Source organism: Mesocricetus auratus, unplaced genomic scaffold (genome assembly GCF_017639785.1).
Source record: "Mesocricetus auratus isolate SY011 unplaced genomic scaffold, BCM_Maur_2.0 Super-Scaffold_100007, whole genome shotgun sequence".
NCBI lineage: Eukaryota > Metazoa > Chordata > Mammalia > Rodentia > Cricetidae > Mesocricetus > Mesocricetus auratus.
In genome coordinates, this window is record NW_024429191.1 from 86,763,159 (window position 1) to 86,787,619 (window position 24,461).

General features: G+C 46.4%; 1 protein-coding gene across 5 annotated transcripts in view; it reads left to right on the forward strand.

Moving 5' to 3' along the window:
- Arsg (arylsulfatase G) overlaps positions 1-24,461 on the forward strand; it is a 135,771-nt gene that overhangs the window by 71,378 nt on the left and 39,932 nt on the right. For 4 of the 5 annotated variants that reach the window (XM_040749996.1, XM_040750000.1, XM_040749997.1 and 1 more), the window contains exons 3-7: positions 7,093-7,280; positions 8,495-8,620; positions 11,820-11,867; positions 15,658-15,769; positions 19,334-19,471. In XM_040749996.1, the coding sequence (XP_040605930.1) occupies positions 7,093-7,280; positions 8,495-8,620; positions 11,820-11,867; positions 15,658-15,769; positions 19,334-19,471 (612 nt within the window). The remainder of the gene's footprint in view (positions 1-7,092; positions 7,281-8,494; positions 8,621-11,819; positions 11,868-15,657; positions 15,770-19,333; positions 19,472-24,461) is intronic. The other variant, XM_040749999.1, reaches the window with a different exon arrangement.

Below are 24,461 nucleotides of genomic sequence, written 5' to 3' on the forward strand. Positions count from 1 at the left end.
TCAGTCTGCACAGGGTTTTCACTCTTACCTTTTCATGGGGTTCCCTGTATGACACCTGGAGGGACCCCCTCAATGGCTCAGTGAATAAAGTTGCTTATCACCAAGCCTGATAACCAGAGTTCAATTCTGGGACCTACTTAGGGGAAGGTGAGGACTGCTTCTGACTTCCACACATTGTGGTGTGCCCTCCTCCATCCCGAATGCAAAGTAAATAGATAGAAATGCAATTAAGAAACAAAGGTGCGGGCGGTGGTGGCGCACGCCTTTAATCCCAGCACTCGGGAGGCAGAGGCAGGTAGATCTTTGTGAGTTCGAGACCAGCCTGGTCTACAGAGCTAATTCCAGGACAGCCTCCAAAGCCACAGAGAAACCCTGTCTCGAAAAACAAACAAACAAACAAAAGAAACAAAGGTGACAAGGAAAGGAAAAAGGAAACACAATGTGCAAAGCAAGGGGTCCACACTGGTGGTATGAAGAGCTCATTCGCCCTCCTAGGCCACTGTCTCCCCAGACGTCAAGGTCATGGTGAAGGACAGGGATACTGAGTCCTGTTTGCTTTAACTAGCCAGGTGCCTTCTCCATGGGGATAAGTAAAGAGTGTGAAAACATTAGAGACTAGGTTTCAGCTTACCTGGGGTCCTGGTAGCCAGAGAGAGGCTATCTAGGTAAGTGATGCCCAGCTGGAAGTCTTTTGTTTCCGTGTGTGTGTGTGTGTGTGTGTGTGTGTGTGTGTGTGTGTGTGTGTGCATGAGCACATGCAAGTGCTTATGCAAATGTGTACATAAGTGTATGGACACACATACCCATGTGTATACGCATGGGAAGCTGTAGGTTGATGTCACATGCCTTCCTCTATAGCTCTACACTTGAGCTTTTTTTAAAAAATATTTTATTTATTTATTATGTATACAATCTTCAGCATGCCAGTAGAGGGCACCAGATCTCATTCAAGGTGGTTGTGAGCCACCATGTGGTTGCTGGGAATTGAACTCAGGACCTCTGGAAGAACAGTCAGTGCTCTTAACCGCTGAGCCATCTCTCCAGCCCTACACTTGAGCTTTTGAGTCAGAATCTATCCCTGAGCCTAGAGGTCGCTGGTTTGGCTAGGCTGACAGGCCAGTGAGCCCCCAGAACCTCCCTGTCATGTTTCCCCAGCACTGGGATTACTGATGTGGGCACCCAGCTTTTGTGTGGGTGCTGTAGACGCTTTACCAATGGCGTCACCTCCGCAGCCCCCACGTTAAGATATTTCAATGTCACATTTCAGGCTCCACTTTGGGCCAGCCCCTCATCTCACTCAGTCTCAGCTTCCCTTCCATGCTAGCTCACTGAGGGCTCCACAATCTGAACAGCATGAGGCCTGGAGATGGCACTGCCTTTTAAGCCATCTTCCCCTCCCTCCAGCAGGTCCCCATGAACCATCTGTCACTGCCATGGTCATTCTGGATTCAGATCTCTATAGTTTAAAAACTTAAATTTTTATTAAAAAACGTTAAACACAGAAACCCAAAGAAGAGTAAAATGAGGCCGGGCGTTGGTGGCGCACGCCTTTAATCCCAGCACTCAGGAGGCAGAGGCAGGCGGATCTCTGTGAGTTTGAGACCAGCCTGGACTACCAAGCGAGTTCCAGGACAGCCTCCAAAGCTACAGAGAAACCCTGTCTCGAAAAACCAAAAAAAAAAAAAAAAAAAAAAAAAGAGTAAAATGAATACTAAAAAACTGATCTACCTGAGCATTTTGCTGTCTTGTTTATATTTACAGTCTACCTATAAATACACTTTCTGAATCCTTTGTTTGTTTGGTTTGGTTTGGTTTTTCGAGGCAGGGTTTCTCTGTGTAGCTTTGGAACCTGTCCTGGAACTAGTTCTTGAAGACCAGGCTGGCCTCGAACTCACAGAGTTCCGCCCACCTCTGCCTTCCAAGTGCTGCCCAGCCAACACTCTCTGAATCTTTGAAGGATAAAAACATCATGCCCCTTCATGGCAAATAGCACAGTATTTGGATTACAATGTTGGGGATGGAGAGATGGCTCATGGGTTAAGAGTGCCTGCTATTCTATTCTTGCAGAGACCCAGCTTTGGTGACTAGCACCCACATGGTGACTCACAACTGTCTGGAACTCCAGTTCCATGGGATACAGTACGTATGCGTATGGCCTCCGCAGGCACCGCACGGAACTGGTGTGCATACAGACACACATGCAAGCAAAACACTTGTACACATACAATAAATACATCTTTTAAAAAGGGTTCTTCCATAAGCCCATAGTGCCATTATTACACTAAAAACGGCCAGTAATTCCCTGATACCTAGAGCTGACTTCGTGTTAAAATTTCCATCACTAGTCCTCAAATGTGCTGTTAAGTGTATTTGAAGTGAGATCACTTTAGATTTGCTTTGGTTTCCTTTAATTCGACCATCGCCCACTCCCCAACCCCAGTTTTTTCCCTGGCTCTTTGGAGTAGCTGGACCCCTTGTCTTGAAACACCTGAGCACTGATTTGTTTGAGAGTTTCCTCGTGACATAGTTGAATCTGTTGTCCTCATAGCTGGATTTCCTGTACACTGGAAATTGGATTCAGAGGTTTGATTGGATTCCGGTTAAGTGTTTTTGGCAGAGTCCTTGCTTTTTACACTTCATCTTTCATCCCGTCAGGGGGCATAAAAGACCACAGGCAAATGATTAGTGACACTAAATCTAATCCCTTTCTAGGGAGCTAATTGTCAGTTCTGTCCAGTTCGTAAGTGATCAGAAGGGGAGGGAGTATGACAGTTTGACTACCCATGACCACTGGTCACCACTTATTTTTTTGGATGTTGCAGACATGGTCATTTGCCAAGGCTACTGTGCTTTTGGTGTGAGTTAATTGATGCAAAGGACTCGTCTCCCTTGTCACCTGGCCAAGACTGTGGGTCAGTTCAGAGGGTCAGGACATTTCCTTTAATTATCAATTTTAGGATGTGGAATTGGTGTCATGTTCTTTTCCAGTGGTGAAAAATGACTCAGGGTACATGTGTGCAGACCTGCTTACATGCATGTATGCGTGCCTGTGTGCATTGGTGTGTGTGTGTGTGTGTGTGTGTGTGTGTGTGTGTGTGTGTGTGTGTGTGTGTGTGTGTGTGTGTGTTGATGACATCCAACCCAGGGAGTTATACATGCTAGGCTAGCACTGTACCAATGAACTATGTCTCCCAAGCATATACTTATTCTTCTGATGCCCAAATTATCTCAAATCTGGAATTAGATATTTCTCCTAAGAGATACGATTCCTTTAATGTGGGACTGAATGCAGGTATGTTTGCTGTTTTGTGTGTGGGAGGGAAGCAGTGCTTCTTTCTGTCAGTTATTAGTAAGTTGGAAATAGATGTTTTAAAAAATTATGAATTCACAATGATATTTTCTTTCTGACTATCTTTTTTTATGGTGTTGAAATTGAACCCAGAGCCTCGAGAGTTCTAGACAACATTTTACCACTGAGCTGTTTCCCCAGCCCTATCATTAAGCTGCCAGTAATTTTTGTATTATAGGCTTTTCTTAACATCTTACAGCTCTTACATTTTCTGACAGTTGAAATCTTGGCTCTCTGTTAGGAACATTAATATAATTACTTATTTACATTACTCTCTCATGAACATGAAATTGCCTCAAAAATCCCAGTACTAGTACTTCCACCAATAACACAGCCACTGTGTAAAGTTTAAGATTTCCTTACAATATGCTTTTGGTTGTTGTTCTTATATGTGTAGATTTTTATCTCATTGGGATGGGCACCTGAGTGCCATGTGCTGAAGTCACCTGAAATGGTTCTTCCCTCTGGGTGTTCTTCTTTGAGATCTGTTCACAGTGAGACGCACTTGTTTCTGTTTTGTTTCTTCTAATAGGGCCTGCTTGGTTCTCTTTTGGAGTTTGAAATAGCATTTTGCCCAGATCTAACATTTACATGGTACCAAAATCAATCCATAGACCAGCATATCCCCAAGGGTTTTGTTCCACAGGCCATTTCTCCCGCCCCTTTGTGAGAAACCTTGCTTATTTTATTTATTTTTAATTTTTGGTTTTTCGAGACAGGCTTTTTTGCTTTGGAGGCTGTCCTGGACTCATTCTGTAGATCAGGCTGGCCTGGAACTCACAGAGATCCACCTGAGTGCTGGGATTAAAGGGGTGCGCCACCAACACCCTGCATTGCTTGTTTTATTTTTAAGACTAGCTTTTGACTTACCTTTTGTATCAGTTACAAAAGCAATATAAGCTAGGGAGAATTTCTTTTGTTTGAAGGTACAGTCCATCATGGCAGGAAGGCGTGGTGTGTAGGCAGAAGTTTCTGTCCTGCAATCTGCTCCCAAATAGCCACGCAGAAGCTTAATATTAATTACAAATGCTTAGCTAGTAGTTCAGGCTGGTTATTAGATAACTCTTACATTTCCAATTAACCCGTATGTTTATCTACGCTTCGCCTCCTGTCTTGGTGCCTTTTCTTAGTACAGCATGTCCATCTTGTTTCTCTCTGCATCTCTTAGCTACTCTCTTGACTCCGCCCTTCTCCTTCCCAGCATTCTCTTAGTCTGGTACTCCTGCCTAACTTTATCCTGCCTACCTATAGGCCAGTCAGCTTCTTTATTAAACCAATCACAGTGACATGTATTCACACAGTGTGAAGGAGTATTCCACAATGGTGGAAGGAACACCCGGCAGCTGGTGGAGTTGTCTTCCACAGGTAGCAAAGCAGGATGGATTCTGTCAGTGGACCCCAGGACCACCCACAGTCAGTACCTCCACCAGTGTGGAGGTCACAGGACAGTTAGCTTGTAGGAGTTGGTTCTCTCTTTCCATCATGTGGGACCTAGGAATCGAACTTAGGTTTTTGGTTTGGCAGCAGGCACCTTTAACCACTGAGCCATTTCACTGGTCCCATGCCTAGAATATATGTTTTTTTCTCTTTATGTTTTTCCAGACAGGCTTTTTCTGCATAACAGCTCTGGTTGTCCTGGAACTCTCTCCGTAGACCAGGCTGGCCTCGAACTCATAGAGATCTACCTGCCCCTGCCTCCCAAGTACTAGGATTAAAGGGGTTCACCACCACCAGCCAGGCCATACCTATAATTTTTTAAAGAACATGTTTATGTTGCATTGCATTTATCTTGTGTGCATATTTGGGGTTGGTGTTACATGCCCGCCATACCACGCACATAGAGGTCAGAGGACAACTTGTAGGAATTGATTCTCTTTTCCACCATGGAGTCCCAGGAATTGAACTCACGTCATCAGCCTTGGTGGCACGCACCTTTAGCCTCAGAGCCATCATGCTTTCCCTAGAATTCTTTTATATTCCCTATATAAAGTAGGCCCGAGTACACAATCATGTGTCATAGAGCCTGGCCGTCCTCACTGTTAGCAATGGTTACATTTTGCATGGTCACAGCAAACAGCAGACACTGCAACCTTATTCTGACTGGAAAGGTACAGTGTTATGTTCTTACGAGCCCCTGGATGCAACATGTTTTATCAGTCAGTCAATTCATAACCCTGTTTTATGTGTGACTCTGCTTAAAGACACCGTGTTTGCTTAATACATACTTCTGAGTCATTAGCGCTGAGCTCAGCCAACTGCACTATAACTCATTCCTGAACTGCTCCGGGAACATGCACATCTCGGCTAGGCACATTGCAGCTCTCTTGTGCATATGAACGCTAGACAGCACTTAGCACTTCACTCGGGGCCATTGCCCACAATGAAATCACTCACAAAGATATGAAAAGTAAAAGCTCTGGAGCTCAACGGAGAGGTCAAAGGACACTTATTAATAGTCTCAGAGCTGAAACAGGATAGCAGAGTGATTTTGTTTGACCTCAACAAGAAATGTGTGCATTGGAGCAGGCTCCTGTGTGTGTGTGTGTGTGTTATGCATGTGTATGTGTTCATATGTATATGTGAAGCTATGTGTGCATGTGGAGGCCATGCACTGATATCAGGTATCTTTCTGGATTGCTTGGTTTTTCTTGAATTTGTTTTGTGTATGTGTGTGGGCACCCTTGTGCCATGGTGTACATGTGGGAGTCAGAGGACAGCTTTGGGGACTCAGTTCTCTCCTGCCTCCCGTCTGAGTCTTGAGGATCAAACTCAGATCCCCAGGCTTGGTGGGGAGCATATTTACCTCCTGGGCAATCAATTTGGTTCCAACTTATTTCTTTGAAACAGCATCTCTCACCAAACCTGGAGCTCACTTCTTCAGAAAGGCTAGAAGGCTGGCCACGAGCTCAGGGAATCCTCCTGTCTCCACTTCCCTCTCACTAGGATGTAGACGAGTGTTGTGCTAGGTTTTTACAGGGGTGCTGGGGACTTGAGCCCGGGGTTTACGCATCAAGCACTTGACTGGCTAGCTCTCTTCCCAGCCCTGTAACTTGTATGCTTTCTAAGTCTATTTCTTTTTGTAGATTTAAAAAAAATTAATTTTGTGTGTGTGTATGTGTATCTGTGTGGGAGTATTTGCACAGGAGGGCAATTGCCCATGGAAGCCAGAAGAGGTGTTGGATCTGGTCTGGCTGGAGTTACAGGCTGCCCAACATGGGTTCTGGGAACTGAACTCTGATTCTTTGCAAGAGCAGTCTGCACTTTTAATCGCTGAATCATCTCTCCTGCATGTCTGTTTCTATCCATAGGTGATTCCAAACTGGCTCAAATATTGATTTTGAGGTTCAAAAACTCCCTGAAGGGAGTGACTTTGGCATAATCTGTAAATAAAGAGGATTGGCCCTGTCAATCTGAGTTAGCCTGGGACTAGTTTCCTTCCTGGGCTTCATTTTCCTTGTACACCACTGGCGAGCCTTACAGTTTTCTCAGGGCTATCGCTCCAGTCCCCAAGTGAGTCCCCCACCAACCCCCCAAGATAGGGTCTCTCTGTGGCTTTGGAGGCTGTCCTGGAACTAGCTCTTGTAGAGCAGGCTGGTCTCAGACTCACAGAGATCCGCCTGCCTCTGCCTGCCTCCGGAGTGCTGGGATTAAAGGCGGGCGCCACCAACGCCCCAGCTCCCCACCCCTTTTCACTTGGCTTCCTGTAGCTGGCCAGGTCCTGAGCTGGTGGCCTTCCCTTGCAGGTTTGTGGACTTTCACGCGGCTGCTTCCACGTGCTCTCCTTCCCGAGCCTCTCTGCTTACCGGCCGGCTGGGCCTACGCAACGGAGTCACGCACAACTTTGCCATCACCTCTGTAGGGGGGCTTCCCCTCAACGAGACCACCTTGGCCGAGGTGCTGCAGCACGCTGGCTATGCCACTGCCATGATAGGTAATGTACCCTGGGGAGTTGCTTCAAGATCTCAGGGTCTCTGGATGTGCCTTCTCTGCTCGCTTCTGCTTTTTTTTTTTTTTTTTTTTTTTTTTTGGTTTCTTGCTGGGTAGGGATGCCCTCAGCTCGCTGTCCATAACTGGGAAGGCCTGAGAACCTGTATAGAGCTCTTGTCCTCCCATGATAATAAGCTTCGTGGTAAGTGATTGCATCCATTAGGTCAGACGCTCAAGGATACCGTTGGGAGCTTTTCCAGACTCTCCTGCTGTACTGAGCATGTGGCTGCTGTGCGCGCTCCTGTGGCTGCAGGGCCTCAGCTTCAGGTCCTCCACTGTAATTAGGTTCAAGGAGGGGGAGGGGAAGAGAATGAATGGGTCCCAGCCTCGTGTACCCACCCACTCCTACCAAGAAACAGAATCTTTTGCTTAAGATAAGAATCCGTCCTTCCCAAGAACTGGGCTTAAATGGTACCTACCATCCAGACTTGGGTAACATGGCTACAAGGTTGGGAAACTGGGGACAGGATTGTAATAATTGACTTGGCCTGGGCACGGTCATCTTGGACAAACCGATGGTTCCGGGCTAGGGGTGAGTCCGTGGTGAAGCACCTACCCAGAATGCACAGTGCACTGGGTGCTGTCTCCATAGCAAACAGTCCTAACCTTGCATCTGCCCTGCCAAGCTGCAAAATGTTATTGGGAGCATAAATGAAGACATGGATATCAGATAGGAAAACAGCGGCCAATTCCCCGCTGTTCAAACGCTCCTTCCCCTTCCTCTCTTCCTTGTTTCCTTTCTTTCCTCCTCTCTGTTTTGTTTTTGGAAACAGAGTCTCATGTGTTCCAAGACGGCCTCAGACTCGTCATAATGCTGAGGATGACAATGAGCTTCTGATCCTCCTGAGCGCTGGAACTTTAGGCATGTGCCACCATGTCCCGTTTTACATGGTCCTAGGGATGGAACCCAGGGCTTCACGTATGCTCGGCAAGCACTCTATCAGCTGCGTCCCTAGCCTTGTTAGTTTCTGAAACAGGGGCTTATTACGTAGCCCAGGCTGGCCCCAAACATACAGTCCTGTTTGCAGCCTCAGAGTGATGGAATTCCAGGTTTCCTTTCCTGGTGTGTGTATTTTAAGGGACCTCTTACTCATCGTGAACTATGTTCTGGCCCTGGGTTGCGTTCATTTACATAGGACTGTTACTCTCCTATTATAGAGCAAGAGAACTATGTTTTGAACCTGAGGATACCTGCTTCACATTCCTGCCCGACACAGGTGGTGTCCTTGTCATCACAGGACCTGACCTCGGATGCTGGGACCTCCCTGCCTGCCTCTCTAGCAGGTGCGGAGACCACCCAGCAGTTCTTACAGCCTCCTTAGCCTGTTTGTGCGTGTTTACTTTCGGAGATCTGATTCCAACGGGATTCCTGTTTCTACCATAGTGAAATGGCAGGGGAGGGTGTGCCACAGACATGTGACAGTGAGGGTCCCTGTGGATGAGACTCTGGTCTCTGGAGCCTTCTGTGCTAGCTTGGAGGTTTCTTTACACAGACCAAGGGCTGGCATCTCTGGTGTTTCCTTCCCCACTCTGAGCTCAAAGGCTTTGCATTCTTTTATAGGCACAAGCGCATGATGATCTTTGTTGTTTCAGAAGGAGAAGTCTCAGTCAGCGGAAGAAGGGACCAGTTAAAGATTATTTTCTCTTTCTAGCTTCCCGTGTGACTAGTTTCATGTCAAGCTGACCCAAGCTAATGTCATCTGAAAGGAGGGAACCTCAATTGAGAAAATGCCTCCGTGAGATTCAGCTGCAGGGCATTTTCTTAATTTAGTGATTGATGGGGAAAGGCCCGGCCCATTGTGGGCGGGGGTCATCCCTGGGCTGGTGGCCCTAGGTTCTCTAAGACAGCAGGCCTAGCAAACCTCAAGGAGCAAGCCAGTAGGCAGCACTTCCCTTGCGTCAGCTTCTGCTTCCAGGTGTCTGCCAAGCTTGAGCTCCGGTCCTGACTTCCTTTGGCGATAAACTGCGATGTGGAAGTGCAAGCCCAGCAAACTCTCTCCTGCTCAGGTCGCTTTTGGTCCTGAGGTTTCATCACAGCAACAGTAACCCTGACTAGGATACTCCTCCTGGCTCCTACCCTGAGGTGCAATTACGCTGACACCAGTGCCCAGAAGGCACATGAAGCTCCCCCTGGGAGTTGCCTGTTACAGACCTATTAGATACATCCTTTTAATCCCCGGAGCCAGGACTGATTGGGTCTCTGGACTGCCTGATACTAGAGCCTTATACAAAGCAGGGGGCTGGGCTCTTCTTCATCTGCTTTGGTATTATGGTTCCCTTTTGCCTTTAAACACCAAGGAACCCGCTGATCACAGGTGTCTGTATGGCTTCCCCCCTCCCTCACTCCAAGCATCACCTTTTGCGAGCCATGAATAAGATAGGAGCATCTGCTTGCTCAGGAATGAGACCCACCAAAGGCCTCTGGGGTCCCTCCACAGTGCTCAGTGCAGCTTCGGCTCTTCGTCTGCGTTCATGTGTTTTTACCCCGTCCCTCTTCATAGCATTTTTGTATTTTACGATAATATGTGTACTTGTTTTCAGAAACACTTGCTCGTGTGTCCTAGCTTCGAACTCCTGTATGTAACAAGGTTCTTTGTCCCGGCTGGTCCCACCACCCTTCAGCCCCAAATGAACACACAAAGACTTGTGTTAATTATTAAACGGTTGGCTGATGGCTTGGGCTTCTTATTGGCCGGCTCTGTCTTAGTTGTTAACCCATTTCTATTAATCTGTGTGTTTCCACGTGGTCTTGGCTTACCAGAGAATGCCTGGTGCATCCTCTCTAACTGGGTTTCTACCTAATGGCTCCGTCTGCCTACATTTCCCAGAATTTCCCTCATCTCCTAGCCTTGCCTACCCTTACTGCCTGGCCAATCTGTCAACCAGTGTTTTATTCATCAACCAATAAGAGAAACACATATACGGAAAGACACCTCTCATCACTTATATAACCTAAACCGGCCTTAAACGTCTGAACTTTCTGCCTCTATGTCTTAGGCACTGTAATAAACATGTGCCACCATGCCAGGCTGTCCTCAGCTCGCCTGCCTTTCCTCCCTCCCTCCTTCCCTCCCTTCCTCCCTCCCTCTCTCCCTCCCTCCCTTCCTCCCTCCCTCCTTCCTTCTTTCCTTCTCCTTCTTCCTTCTCAATTTATTATTATTTTTTTATTTTTTATGTTTCTGAGACAGGATCTTACTATGCAGTCCTGACTGGCCTTGAACTCACTGTAGACCAGGCTGACCTGGAACTCAGAGATCCACCTGCCCCAGTTTTTTTGAGTGCTGTTACTAAAGGTGTGCACCACCACACACATCCTTAACTGTTTCTTGAAAAGGCTTGTTTTTCAGCTGGGTTTTGGTTTTGGTGGTGGCACACGCCTTTAATCCCAATAGACGCAGGCATATCTCTGTGAGTTTGAGGCCAGCCTGGTCAACAGAGCTAGTTCCAGGACAGCCAAGGCTATAAAAAGTAATCCTGTCTTGAAAAACAAAACAAAACTTGTTTTTAAGATCCACAGAATAGAGTTGGGCATGGGGGTATATAGCTTAGCTCTCAGGAGGTTGAGAGAAGAAATCTTGAATCTGAGGCCAGCCTAAGCTACATAGTAAGACCCTGAGTTAAGAAAACAAAACAGTTGGCAGTTGCAAGAAGGGGATAATGGACCGGAACAGGTGCCCATCTAGACTCACTAACTTCATTTTTGCTCTGCGCGTTTTCTTTAAAAGGTAGTTTGGTTGTGCCTTACTAAGGCCACATCAGATAGTTTACGGGGTGTCTGCTGCTGGCTGGCTTCCCTCCTTTACGTTGTCAAAGGTCACCACAGCTTAGATCTTTGGACAGATTATACATCTCTGGCCCGCTTGCCTTGGCAGCGGTTTCCTGAGATCTAGTCCTCAAAGCAAATGAGCAGATCAGAGATTCTCACATTGTCAGAGCTCTGCCCCGCATGGCCCAATTATCCCCACAGACCGAGTGCCCTGGTGGAGCCGTCCCCTGCAGGTGGCTGAGTTTCTCATTTGCTGCCCTGCGGGTGTCTCAGTGCTAGAGCTACTGGGGGAAGTGGCCTCTCCTCTGGCCTCTGCACACTACTGATGGCGACATTATCCAGAGACAAATATCCTGAGGCCGGGCGGGGTGGGGACCGGCACCCGTCTTCTTCATCTTTCACAGGGCGTCGCAAGCCTTGACGAGGGGATAGGCTCAGCTGGGCAGCATCAGTGGGCTCCTGGGAAGAGAGACCATGCCCGGCTCATCTTTCCCGTGTGGTCCTGAGTCATCCCGTCCTTGCTTGTCTCCTGTCTCCCTGTGGGATCTCTTGGGGTCCCAGAGAGCAAAGTTCAGCAAGCACACCGCACTGGAAGGTTCGCTTTGTCCTCACTGAAGTATGAAGGTGATGAGAACCCAGTATGTGATCAGCTTCTCGAAGAGTCTCCTCGTTTCCACTGCGCCCCATCTGAATGTCTCCCTCTTTCTCTTTCCACAGGCAAATGGCATCTTGGGCACCATGGCTCTTATCACCCCAATTTTCGTGGTAAGAATCCTTTTGCAGTTTGTTCCCTGGGAACTACAAAATAATGGTCCCCGTGAAAAAGAACTCTATGAGCATTTGAAGCCATTGTATCCCCTGGGATTATTCTATGTTAGGACATCTTTGCTTCAAAAGTCACTTAGGTACATGCAGGGCACCAGTGCCTACATCCTCACATCTCTCTTTCTAGAACCTTCCCTGGTCCCCTACCTTGTTGTCTGTCTGCCCAAAAAGGCTAGTCCCCTGTGGACCCATCCATTTCCCTCTGTCTCCCAGTTCTTCCCACCTTATGGAACATTCCGTGAATTCCCAACAGCACAGGTAGAAAGAAGCTTTAAAAAAATAATCTGATGGTTTGCTGGAACATGAACCTGTGTCATGGACCCAGATAGAGGAAGCTGCCTCCTGGCCTCCTCCTGAAGCTGCTTGTATCCTCAGACCTCTCTCTCACCTTTGGAGAAAAAAGGTCAAGACCAGGCTGTCAAGGTGGATTGCTCAGTGACACACTCTCTGAATGTTAAATTTGCCAAAATACAGGTGTTCTTTCCAATTTGTAGTTTCTGCCTTTTCCCTTTGCTTATGGGAATCCACAAACTGCCCCTTAGAAAGCCGTTTACCATGTCAGCACAGGTAACCCTTGGCCCTACATCCGTCTGTCTGTCTGTCTTCTCCTACCAGCTTATACACAAATAGGTGGCCTTTTCCTTTAGTGGTAGTCTCAGACTGTTTTGCCAACTTCTATGTCACCTTGACCCAGTCTGTCCCTAACTGTGCAAAGGGCTGCATTGTGCCTGAAGGATTCTTTGAAAGGATCACAGAGGGCAGAAGATGAAACCACACCCTTAAAGATGACCAGGAGGAAAATAACACCAAGTCTGTCCACGGGCAACAACATACTCCAGAAAGTAGGTCTTACTCTCCGTGTGAATAGATCTATCGGTGACATCTTGAGCACTGTTCCTGGAGTCCTGAGCAGAGAGGCACACTGAGTCTGTGCCCTGCTTAGGAGAGGGGGTTCTCTGAAGGGTTTGTGAGTCTGACCCAGGAGTAAGTAGTGGGAAGAAAGAGACCACCTTGCTGCCTTTGCACCAAATAGTGCTGGAAGCCTTCTTGCTTGGACACTGTGGGGTTTCTTAGTTGCTACCTTCTGTCTCTCCCTGCTTTTGTACTCTGCCCATGTACACTATCCTGGTTCCCATGGACCCCCTTCTTTCCCTTCCAAACCCATCATAGGCTATGGCAAACATCACACATTCTTCATATGCATCCAAACTCCCCCTCACCCTTGGTTAGAGACCAGGGCTCCAGCAAACACTGAGGCTTCTCACTACCTCTGGGGTCTGAGGGCAGTGGATGTCTAAATTAGGAGTTAGTGTACAGTGTGGGCCAAATCCAGCAAACTGTTTCTGTAAATGCAGGTTTTTGGAAACAATTGTGCTCATCTTTGTGCATATTGCCCAAGGGTGTTTTGTGCTTCAGTGACATCAGAGGCCATCACAGAGACTTCTTGCCAATGAAACTGGAAGTATTTACTCGTCTTGACAACAAGATGACAACAGTTCAGGGCTCTGTCATTTACCTGTGAGGGATTCAGATCCATGTATACAAAGAAGGCTGACATGGAGCTATCCGGTTTTCTTTGGTGCTGGTACCATTTACCAGCTGTTCCATATATACTAGTCTAGTTTCTTTTCTGCTGTTATGAAAAATGCCATGACCAAAAGGAACTTCAGGAGAAAAGGGTTTATTTGACTTACACTTCCAGGTCGTAGTTCATCATGGAAGGAAGTCAAAGCAGGAACTTAAAGCAGAAACTACAGAGGAATGACGCTTGTTAGCTTGCTTTCAGACCTGTGGCTTTCTTATAGAGCCTGGAACTATCTGCCTTGCCTAGAGAATGGTGCCGCCCACGGTGGGCTGCGTCCTCCCAGCCAATCTGATCTGGGAGGTTCCCTTAAGGGGAAGGCCTTGTCATTCATGCCGACAGAGAGTCTGGAGGCTGTGATTGGACTGTGAAAGAGGAAGGGGCTAGCAGGGAGTGGTGAGGAGTGGGGTGTTTTATGGGAAGCTGTACTGTGGCTATGCTGGACCGCTTCTGTATAGCTTCATTGGTAAGAGCTACAGAGCAGGCAATTCCAGACAAGGCTACTGGGATTCCAGGGTGTGAGCCACATGAGAAACAGGGTAGGAAACGTGCAGGTAGAGGAGGCAAGAGGCAAGAGGCACATGCAGAGCTGAAGAGGCCACGGCCACCCCCCCGCTTGCCAGGCCCAGTCCAGCAGAGCCTGTGTTGTAGAGGGACAATGTCAGGAAGACCTCAATACAAGGAATTTGGGTTACAACATTGACTTTCTTACTTCATTCCATTCCACCTCCCAACCTTTAGAGCCCTGGCTTAGACGCCCATCCTTTAGGAAGCGTGTTGAGATATTGCTGCTATGTCTACCACACCCACCACATCTGGGAATATCTTCTTCCTCTGACCTTTCTTCTCCTCAGGAGCCAAGATCTCAGTATGTAATCCAGGCTGGCCTCATTCTCCGTTATGCTGGGATTATACGCCTACACCATCATCCACTGACTCATCCATTTCTCATAGCTTGGCATATCTTACTTACTTCCTTTGTTATAAATTACATATTTAATTTTGTGTATACATACACACATGTGTGCTGGAGCATGCATGTGGATGTCAGAGGACAATTGTAACAGGCTTTCTTTTGGGCCACCAACCAGCTCCCAAACCATGACCCAGAGACTTCTTTTCTTATTCCTCATGAATGCTCAGCCATATCTTACGCTTATCCCACTAGCTCTTTTTTTTTTTTTTTTTTTTTTTTGGTTTTTCGAGACAGGGTTTCTTTGTGGCTTTGGAGGCTGTCCTGGAACTAGCTCTTGTAGACCAGGCTGGCCTCAAACTCACAGAGATCCGCCTGCCTCTGCCTCCCGAGTGCTGGGATTAAAGGCATGCGCCACCAACGCCCAGCCTTGTCCCACTAGCTCTTACAACTTAAACTAACTTGTTTCTTTTCATCTACATTTTGCCCCGGGGCTTTTTACCTTTCTTTCATTCTGTGTGGTCTACCCTGTGTCTGTCTGGTAGCTACCTGGCCGTCCTGAGTGTCTTTCCCTCTCTTTCTCCTCCTACATATTCTCTCTGTCCTCCAGCCCAGCCTATCCCTCTACTGCCTAGCAATTGGCCATCCAGCTTTTTATTAGACCAATCAGGTATCTTAGGCAGGCAAAGCAACATATCTTTACGTCGTTAAACAAATGCAACACATCTTTGCGTTGTTAAACAAAAATTCCACAGCAGACGACTCTTGGGACTTAGTTCTCTCCTTCTATAATGTAGTTCTGGTGATTGAACTCACATCTTTAGGCTTGTTGGCACCTTTACTGCTGAGCCATCTCACTGGCCCCATATAGAAAGCTTCCCAAGGGCAGACTTTTGATCCCTTAAGCTATCATATATACAGTGGCTCTCCCTCTTTTTTAAACCAAGCACTTACCACATGTGTTCATAACTCTGGAGGATGTTAGATGGTCAGCAGTTCTTGATACTTCCTCCCCCCTCACAGGACACTTCACAAAGCTAGTCTTACAGCCAGAACCCAGCAAAGTGATTTTCTGTGCATACTTCAAAGGGATATTAATCAAATCCTCTTTTAATTACAAACGCTAGAGCACTACAATATTAAATCACAGGAAATTAAATTTTGTTGTGGGTGTAAGAGGGCAGGCATGCCGAGAAGCAGCAAGTGGGGGTGCTAACCCATCGCCCCTCTTCCAGGTTTTGATTACTACTTTGGAATCCCGTATAGCCATGACATGGGCTGCACTGACACACCCGGCTACAACTACCCTCCCTGTCCAGCGTGTCCCCAGCGCCATGGCCTATGGAGGTAAAACTGTTCGATGCATTAACTTGTGGGCTCTAAGTCAAGGTGAAAACCTGAGTTCTAGAATAAGTGAACCAGACAGACATGGACAGTTGAGGCAGCACACGAGATAAAGAAGACATTGACAGCACATGAGATAAAGAGTACATCCAGGGAAAATTTTTTTTCTAATTTATTCTCCAATGCAAAGATGAGAACTACAATTTTTTTTATGTTGGAATTTTCCAGACTCTCTGAATTGTTTAGCTCACCTGGGGAGAGCATGATGCCTGCCAAGATCTCACAGGTGGAGCCTCCCTCCTCTGCCTGCTGGTTTTGCTCCTAGACTACATACTGTTATTTCCCCAGCCAAGACTTGGGACATGGACAGAAATAAGGAGAGAGAGGGACACACACACACACACACACACACACAGACAGAGAGAGAGACAGAGAGACGAGAGATAGAGACAGAAAGAGAGAGAAGAGCGATACAGAGAAAGATAGAGAAAGACAACACACAGATGGGGGAGACAGAGAGAGAAAGGCATACACTGAGACAGAGAGGGAAGAGACATAGAGGCAGAAACAGAAAGAGAAAAAGAGATACAGAGAGATAGGAAGACATAGCCAGAGAGACACAGGCAGAAGAAAGAGAGAAAGACACACACACACACACACACACACACACACACACACACACACAGATGGGGGACCCACATACACAGAGACAGAGACAAGGGGAAAAAGATAGAGACAGAGAGATGGGGAGATAGAAAGAGGCAAGCAGGAGAGAGAGAGAGAGAGAGAGAGAGAGAGAGAGAGAGAGAGAGAGAGAGAGAGAGAGTTGGGGGAGACAGAGACACACAGAGAGAGGGAGACTGTTGCTAAGCCTTACTGAGATAATGAATTAGCTCAGTCCCTGTGCTCCTCCTTCTCAGAGCTTGCGCTGTCATTATTCCTGAGGCCACAGGTGTCTGAACTGCTTGGGGAACGTCTCAGTTGACTTATTAAATAGCCTAATAGTTAATATAATAATGGCTATTTATTGAGAAGTTGTTACATCCTGGGCACTCCCTACCTTACCTGTAGTTCATAGGACCAGTCTGCCTTGCCTAGGTCACACCAGAGGCAGCAGCAGATAAAAATCGACATTTTTAGTCTGAGTCTCTCTAAGTCTAGGGCCCATGCCCTGAGGGTTTGCTTCTTAGCATGCGGCTGTTGGACCAATGTTGTGGATGTGATTACCTAGGTGCACAAGACACATGAAGCAACAGACCCCTCCTAGGTGACAGTGTGAAAGGCTGTGATGTGTCACACCCTTCTTACATAGCTGTGTGGCCTGGGGGGGGGGGTCACATCTGCAACCCCGTGTGGCTATATAATGGTATGAGATATTTCAACCAATGTTTCCCTTTCTCCCCCTCATTCTCTCTCTCATCTGTATTATCATAAAACAGAATTGAAAGCATTGGCTTGTTGGGTTGGACTCGAAATGGCAGTGTGTAGAGAGACGACTTTTCCTTGCCAGCCTCTTGGTTTTTCCCCACCAGTCTCCTGGGCTCTGCCGCGTTGTAGTCCCCAAATAACACACAAGACGCTGTATTAATTATGAAGCTGTTGGCCTTGCTTGTTTCTTACTGGCTAGCACTGACTTAAGTATTTATCCCATAACTGTTTTTTTTTTATTCCCCCCCTCCCTATCCCATAACTGTTAATCTAAGTATTTCTCTTACTGGAGAAAGGTTCCAGACATCTTACTTCTCTGGCAGGCTACATCGTGACTTCCTGTGTTTCTCCTACCCAGAGTCCTTCTGGACTCCTAGTCCCACCTACCTTGCTTCCCTATTGGCCAACAGTGCTTTATTGACATATACACAGGACTTCCCCATCATCTCCTCTTTTCTGTCTAAACAAAAGAAAGGTCTTAACTTTAACATAGTCAAATTATATATAACAGAACAGTTATCAAGTAAGAACACAGTTACAATATTTTGTCTATCAACATTTAGCAAGATTTAAAGAAAATATCATCCATCCCATCCTTGTGAGTCCAAAGTTCTATATGTAGCTTATCTTTTATCATAACTAAGGAAAACTATAATTATAACTATTTGCCTTCAATTCTATCAAAGACCACAGAAGGATAATATATAAACACTAGGATTGACAGGGACATCTTGCTGCCTGAGCAGTTACCTGAAGTTTCTCTGTAATGTTGGGGCATCCATCTTCAGCCCATAGGCCACAGTGTATCTGGAAAACTTTTCAGCAAAGCAGGAAGTCTCAAACTGTCCATCTGCATTGGCAGTCTGTCAGTCATTTTTTTGTGTCCTGCAGAAAGTCCCGTAGACTCTTCCATGAAGCAGGAACCCTGTAAGACTGAGTTCAGCAGTCACTTTCCTGTGGGTCCTGCATGTCCAGTTTATACAACAACAGTCAAGCAGTCCAGGCAAGAGCAGTTCTTGCCCAAATGGCTAATCTTGCCATGTTGAAAGCAAACTCCATAACAAGTTTCTTCGATGCCCATCTTCCTCTCAGACCTAATTGATGTGCCAGGAGCAGACATTTCTCATTGTCAAGAAAAACCCTAAACCATTTTAAATGCCATTTTCTGAAGGTCTTTGAAAGGTTTGAAGACTATCTATCTCAAATATAGAAAACCTAACTTACCTAGCTATAAGTTCTGATTATTATAGGTAACTATCTATAATTGGCATTTAATTATACATTATATTTTTAAAATAAGTTATACAAACACAATACCTAAACAAGAGGAGAAATATACGTATCACAAAACTTAAATTTGTATCAATAAATGAAAAACCATACCAATACAAAGTAGTTATCCTTCTGTGGTCTTTGATGGAGTTGAAGACAGATAGTTGTAATTATAGTTTTCCTTAGTTATGATAAAAGATAAGCTACATATAAGACTTTAGACTCACACAGATAGGATAGATGATAAAATACTTTCTTTAAATCTTACTAAATGTTAATGGACTAAATATTGCAACTATAGTTCTTGCTTGATAACTGTTTTATGTAATTTGACTATGTTAAAGTTAAAACCTTTCTTTTTATTTAGACAGAAAAGAGGAGATGATGGGGGAAGTTCTGTGTATATGCCAATAAAGCATTGTTGGCCAATAGGAAAGCAAGATGGGTGGGACTAAGTGTCTAGGAGGATTCTGGGAAATGTAGTGAGGAGACTGGTCACCATGTGATCTCCCAGGAGCAATGGGCACTCAGGGATGCATCCTCAAAAAGGTAAGTCCTTATAAAATATATATTAGTAATTACGGGTTAATAATCAAGTCAGAGCTAGCTGATAAGAAACCAAGCAAACAGCCAACAGCTTCATAATTAATATAGTGTCTTGTGTGTTATTTGGTGGCTGAAAGTGACAACAGGACCCAGGCAGCGGGCAGGACGTCTACGCGGTACAGGGAAGGGAAAGCCATGGCTGATCTGCTAAATCCCTCAGGACCAGCTGTTTCGTATCTACGTGTGTCACTGCCCTAACTAACGCTTTCTGTGATTATTTAGGATGTGACAGTGAGTGCTCCCCCCTGTGTTTCCACACAGGAGCCCCGAGAGGGACTGTTACACAGAAGTGGCCCTTCCTCTCTATGAAAACCTCAACATCGTGGAGCAGCCTGTGAACCTGAGTGGCCTTGCACGGAAGTATGCAGAAAAGGCAGTGGCATTCATTGAGCAGGCAAGGTAAGGACAAGTTCCCTGCTTTTGTCCCCTCTTACACACACACACACACACACACACACACACACACAAAAGCACACACAGTCCTCCCACCTCAGGTCTATCAGGGCTGAGGCTGAGTTTCATGCTTCAGCGAGCACACCTGCATGTCTCCCAGATGCTAGTAACACGAATGATCCTGGGTTAGAAGTTCCTGGGGTATGTTCTTGGCCTTCCTGTGACCCTCTGACTGTCCTGCCTTGATTAGCACCATGGTTGTGGCCATTTTTTTTCCTTCTCCCACTAGAGTGCAAGTTCCTTGAGGATAGGGCCTGCCCTTGCATTCAGGATACTTTCCCAGGGTATTTGTTGAATTCATTTGTTAGCAGGCAGTATAAGTTCTTTACTGCTTCTGTAACAAGTGACCACCAAGTGGTTACTAAAACCAATAGTAATTATAGTAAGTTCTCTTCAGATCTGGATGCTCGAAGTCTGAAGCCAGTCTTTGAGGGCTAACACCAAAGTGTGAACAAGCCTTTTTTTTTTGGACTCTCCAAAAATAATTTTTTGTCTGTTTGCTTGTAATGGTTGTTTCTTTTCTTTTGTTTGTGTGTTTGTTTGTTTTTTGAGACAGGGCTGTGGAGCCCAACTCCTACAAATCAACCTGTCCATGGACTCAGAGATCCGCCTGCCTCTGCCTCCTGAGTGCTAGTAACACTCAGTAACACTGCCTGGCTTTCTTCTGGCTTCTAATGGCTTCTGGCTTTTTTTGGTTTATGGCCACATCATTGTAATCTCTGCTTCTGTTGATCCCTTGTTATTTCTACATGTTGTCAAACGTTCCTACCCCTCCTCTTTTAGACAGAGTCCCAGGTAGCCCAGGCTGGCCTCTAACTTGCTATGCAACTGAGGATGTCCTTGAATTTCTGATCTCCCAGATGCTGGAATGTGTCACCATACCCAGCCTTCTTTTAAGGACACTAGTGATTAATAGTCAACCAGGGACCAGATATGGTGACATAGTTCAGCACTCAGGAATTCAAGAGCCAGAATTCCAGGGACTGGACTGCAGGTATGTTTGGGGGTTTGTTATCCAGTCTCGAATACAGGGTTCCAAATATGCACATCTACAGGGTCCACAAAGCAGGTCTGAAGAGTTAGCTCAGTGCTTAAGAGTATTGGCTGTCCTCTCAGAGTTCCCAGGTTCGATTCCAGCACCCACATGGGGGTCTCCCAACCACCCGTAACTCCAGTTCCAGATCTTATTCTTCTGGTCTCCAAGGGTACCACACATGTGTGGTGCAGAGACAGACATGCAGACAGAATACCCATGCTCATCACACAGAATTTAAAGAAAAATCTTTCAAAAAGAAGAAAGCAGGCTGAGGGTGGGGCAAACGGCAAACACACGCACGCCATCAACTGTAAACAGCAGCTACTTAGCTCCGGTCATTGATGGTGGGCGAATCCGGAAGGTGAGCCTGGGTATCAGGTCTTTCCAGTTTCCGGAAGAGACAGGAAACAGTGTTTACGATGTTAGAAACTACTAACTAAAAACATCCAAAAGAGGGCTAGGGATGGCTCAGGTTGCTAAGCCCGACAGTGTGAGTTGAATCCCTGGGACTGGGTAGGTGAAGGGAGAAAACCCACTCCCAAAAGTTGTCCTCTGACCTCCACACACTGTGGTACTCCTGAGTAAGCTAAATTGATGTTTAAAGACGGAGAGAGCCGGCAGTGACAACAAAATCCACACAGCTGAGTGTGAAGGCTGCCGATGTACATCCTTGTCCTGTCACCACAAAGAATGACTGGAAGTGTGATTGATTTTATCTGCCTCCCAAGGTCTTAAATGGTTCAAGGACACTGGGATGCTTCTCTTAGGCCCGCAGCTGTAGCTGACGTGAGCAAGAAGACAAAAATGTGCCGTGTGCTGCCTGCTCATGCAGAATTCAGATGGCTACATCTGTGGATGGCTGAGCAAACCAGCCCCTGACTGTGCAGGGTCCCACAGCCCTCGCTCAGTTGGACTTTTCCAGAGACACCCTCAAGGAGAGCAGAAGTAGTGGTGAGGGAGCCTTAGTCGTCTGTGTGTGCTCTTCATCATACAAGCCGTTATCTCAGGCTCAGATTTCAGAATGGTATCCCAGGACCTTAGAGGTTCCGTCTGAATGTCCCCCCACCAGACTTTTCTGAGAAACACTGTCAGTGTATTTCTCAGACTGCTGGGATAGATGGAGCCTTTCTGCTCTGGGAGGTTGAGCGTCTCCCAGCTTCCTGCATCTGTGAAATGGCTCGAGTTCCCTCTGCCCTATGACAGGAAGATGCTTCATGGTCGGAGAGGGCAGCTTCCTGTCAGCCTTCTGACAGGAGGGACAGCAGCTGGCTGGGGCTAGGGACTGTGTAATGCTTACATCAGTTAAGGGACTCATTAAGAGATAAATCAACTGATGTTCTCTCTGTGTCAAACAAAGAAAATAATAAGAGTTGGCCAGTTTACTAAAGTGAAAGGCAATGAGTCCACTGGCTTTTAAGCTTTACAGAAGGTAATCACAGGGTGTGCTGCAGATTTCTGTAAGATTTGACCTGCTGGTTCATCCACGACTTTCTCACATCTGTGCTGACTGGTTTTATATCAACTTGACACAAATAAAGTCATTTGAGAGGAGGTAATGTCACTTAAGAAAATTCCTTCATAAGATCAGGCTATAGACAAGCCTTGAGGGCATTTTCTTAATTAGTGATTGATGGAGGAAGACACTGCCCATTGTGGGTGGTATCATCCCTGGGCTGCTGGTACTGGGTTCTATAAGAAAGCAGGCTGAACAAGTCATGAAAAGCAAGCCATTAGGCGTATCCTCTCCTGGCCTGTCTCCTGGCCTGACTTCCTCCAGTGATGAACAGTGATGCGGAAGTGTGAGCCACATAAACCCTTTCCTTCCCAACTTGTTTTTGGTCAGGGTGTTTCTTCCCAGCAATAGTAACCCTAACTAAGATTAATACCTTCCTGGAAATAGGGCATAGAGGACTTGGAAAGTAAGGGTGGGCCAGTTGGGCATAAGAGTAGATGTTGATTTGGTGTGTTTGAAGCCAGAGTCTTCTGGGAAATCTGGTATGTGGTCAATACTCAGGATGCTGTGGGCTGTATATCTGTGTCCCCTACAGTTCAAGTGTTGAAACCCTAACTGTCAGGCACACAAGACCTGTCCGACTTTTTGACGCAGTTGTCATTTACAAAGTTTAAATTTGCAAACTGCACAAGCAAGTTACCAAAGAAAGTCACATATGCACACAAAAATCTTACATTTTGGGGCTGGGGGGATGGCTCAGAGGTTAAGAGCCCTGGCTGCTCTTCCAGAGGTCCTGAGTTCAATTCCCAGCAACCACATGACGGCTCACAACCATCCGTAATGAGATCTGGTGCCCTCTTCTGACCTGCAGGGATACATGTAGACACAATACTATATACATAATAAAAATTTTTTAAAATCTTATATTTTAAGTAAATTTATGTTTGGCAGCATTCATAGATACCCTGTGTACATGTGGCCTAAAGGGATGAAGGTTGGACACACCTTCACCTGGTGGGTTATCATTAGGAAGTGGGGGACCTTTGCAAGGTTTTTCGGTCTGGACAGGGTCAGGAGGATGGAACCCTTGTGATTGAATTAGTGCTCTTATCAGGAACCGATGAGTTTCTCACTCTCTTGAGGGTGAAAGGGAGAAAGAGTCCAAGAATGGAGACACTGGACTTCTCATGTGTTAGAACAGTGAGAGTAAATATTTGCTTTAATTCACCCAGTGCGGTGTTTCTGTTCAAGCAGTCTGAGTCAAGGCATGCATCGTTCAGGACAGGGTCCTAATGACACGGAGATGAAAGCCAAACCTTTGAGAGCTGGCGCCTAGGCTTCGCAGAGTCCTTCCCTTTACTTGGTGTGCCGTTGCACAGTGTGGTGCTCTAAGCCCAGTAGCCACTGTCTCCATCCGATCAGCTGTGTCTACTTGCAGGAGACCACCAGGAATGGCCTCATTGCTGACATTGTCTCATAGAAGGAGGGGTGAGGAGGTCACCTGAGATCCCGGCAGCCTTATCCAGCTATTTGTATGTGGGAATTGCCCCAATTACACATGTCCTTGATGTCTTGGAAGGCACTAGGATGTGGGTTTGGGGAGGTAAACTGTGATGGGTACCATCTACGATGATTTGGGGAAGCCATCTCTATGCTAGATGAAGACTTTGCAGTTCAGCTACTTTGGGGTTCACCCGCACACCTGTAGGCAACTCCTCATTCATGCTCTGTAAGCCAATAAGCTTGTAGAATCCCCAGGGTGAACTTTGGTGAAATCATGTTTTAGTTTGTTGTTGTGACCTTATGTGGAGGGAGCAGACATTGTTTATGTCTCCCCAGAGAAGGGATTCTTGAAAAGCTTGCCCCCTTCCTTACCTTCATTACCCTCTCCTATTCCCTGTTCATTCCTACCATGGTGATATGTTCCCTCCCCATCTTCCTTCCCACCCCAGATGCCACCCAGCACCAACAGACGGGGCTCTAGATTCAGTGTGAAGACCCATTTTTCACCCATCTCCACCCCTCTTCTTTTTACTGCTTGAATGCTGGGGTGAATGATGGATCTTTAAGTAAATGAACTAACAACCTGTTAGCAGTCATAGCTAACGTCCCCAGTGATGCCTTGAATGGCCACCGTGCACAGAATACCATTAGCTGCTTGTTCCTCGGGTATCATGCAATCCTCTTCACCTTTATCTGTCTGTCTGTCTGTCTGTCTGTCTAGCTATCTATCATCTATCTATTTTATGAGACAGGGTCTTATATCATATGCTAGTCTTGAACTCAGTATGTAGTCAAGCATGATAGTGCAGTGCTAGATTACAGTTGTGCACCACTGTTAGTCTGGTCTCTGAAACAGATTACTGAGGAATAGGAAATCTGTTAGAAGAGCTATTAATGCCATGTTACAGGCAGTTGTGAGATGCCCAATGTGGGGGCTAGGGACT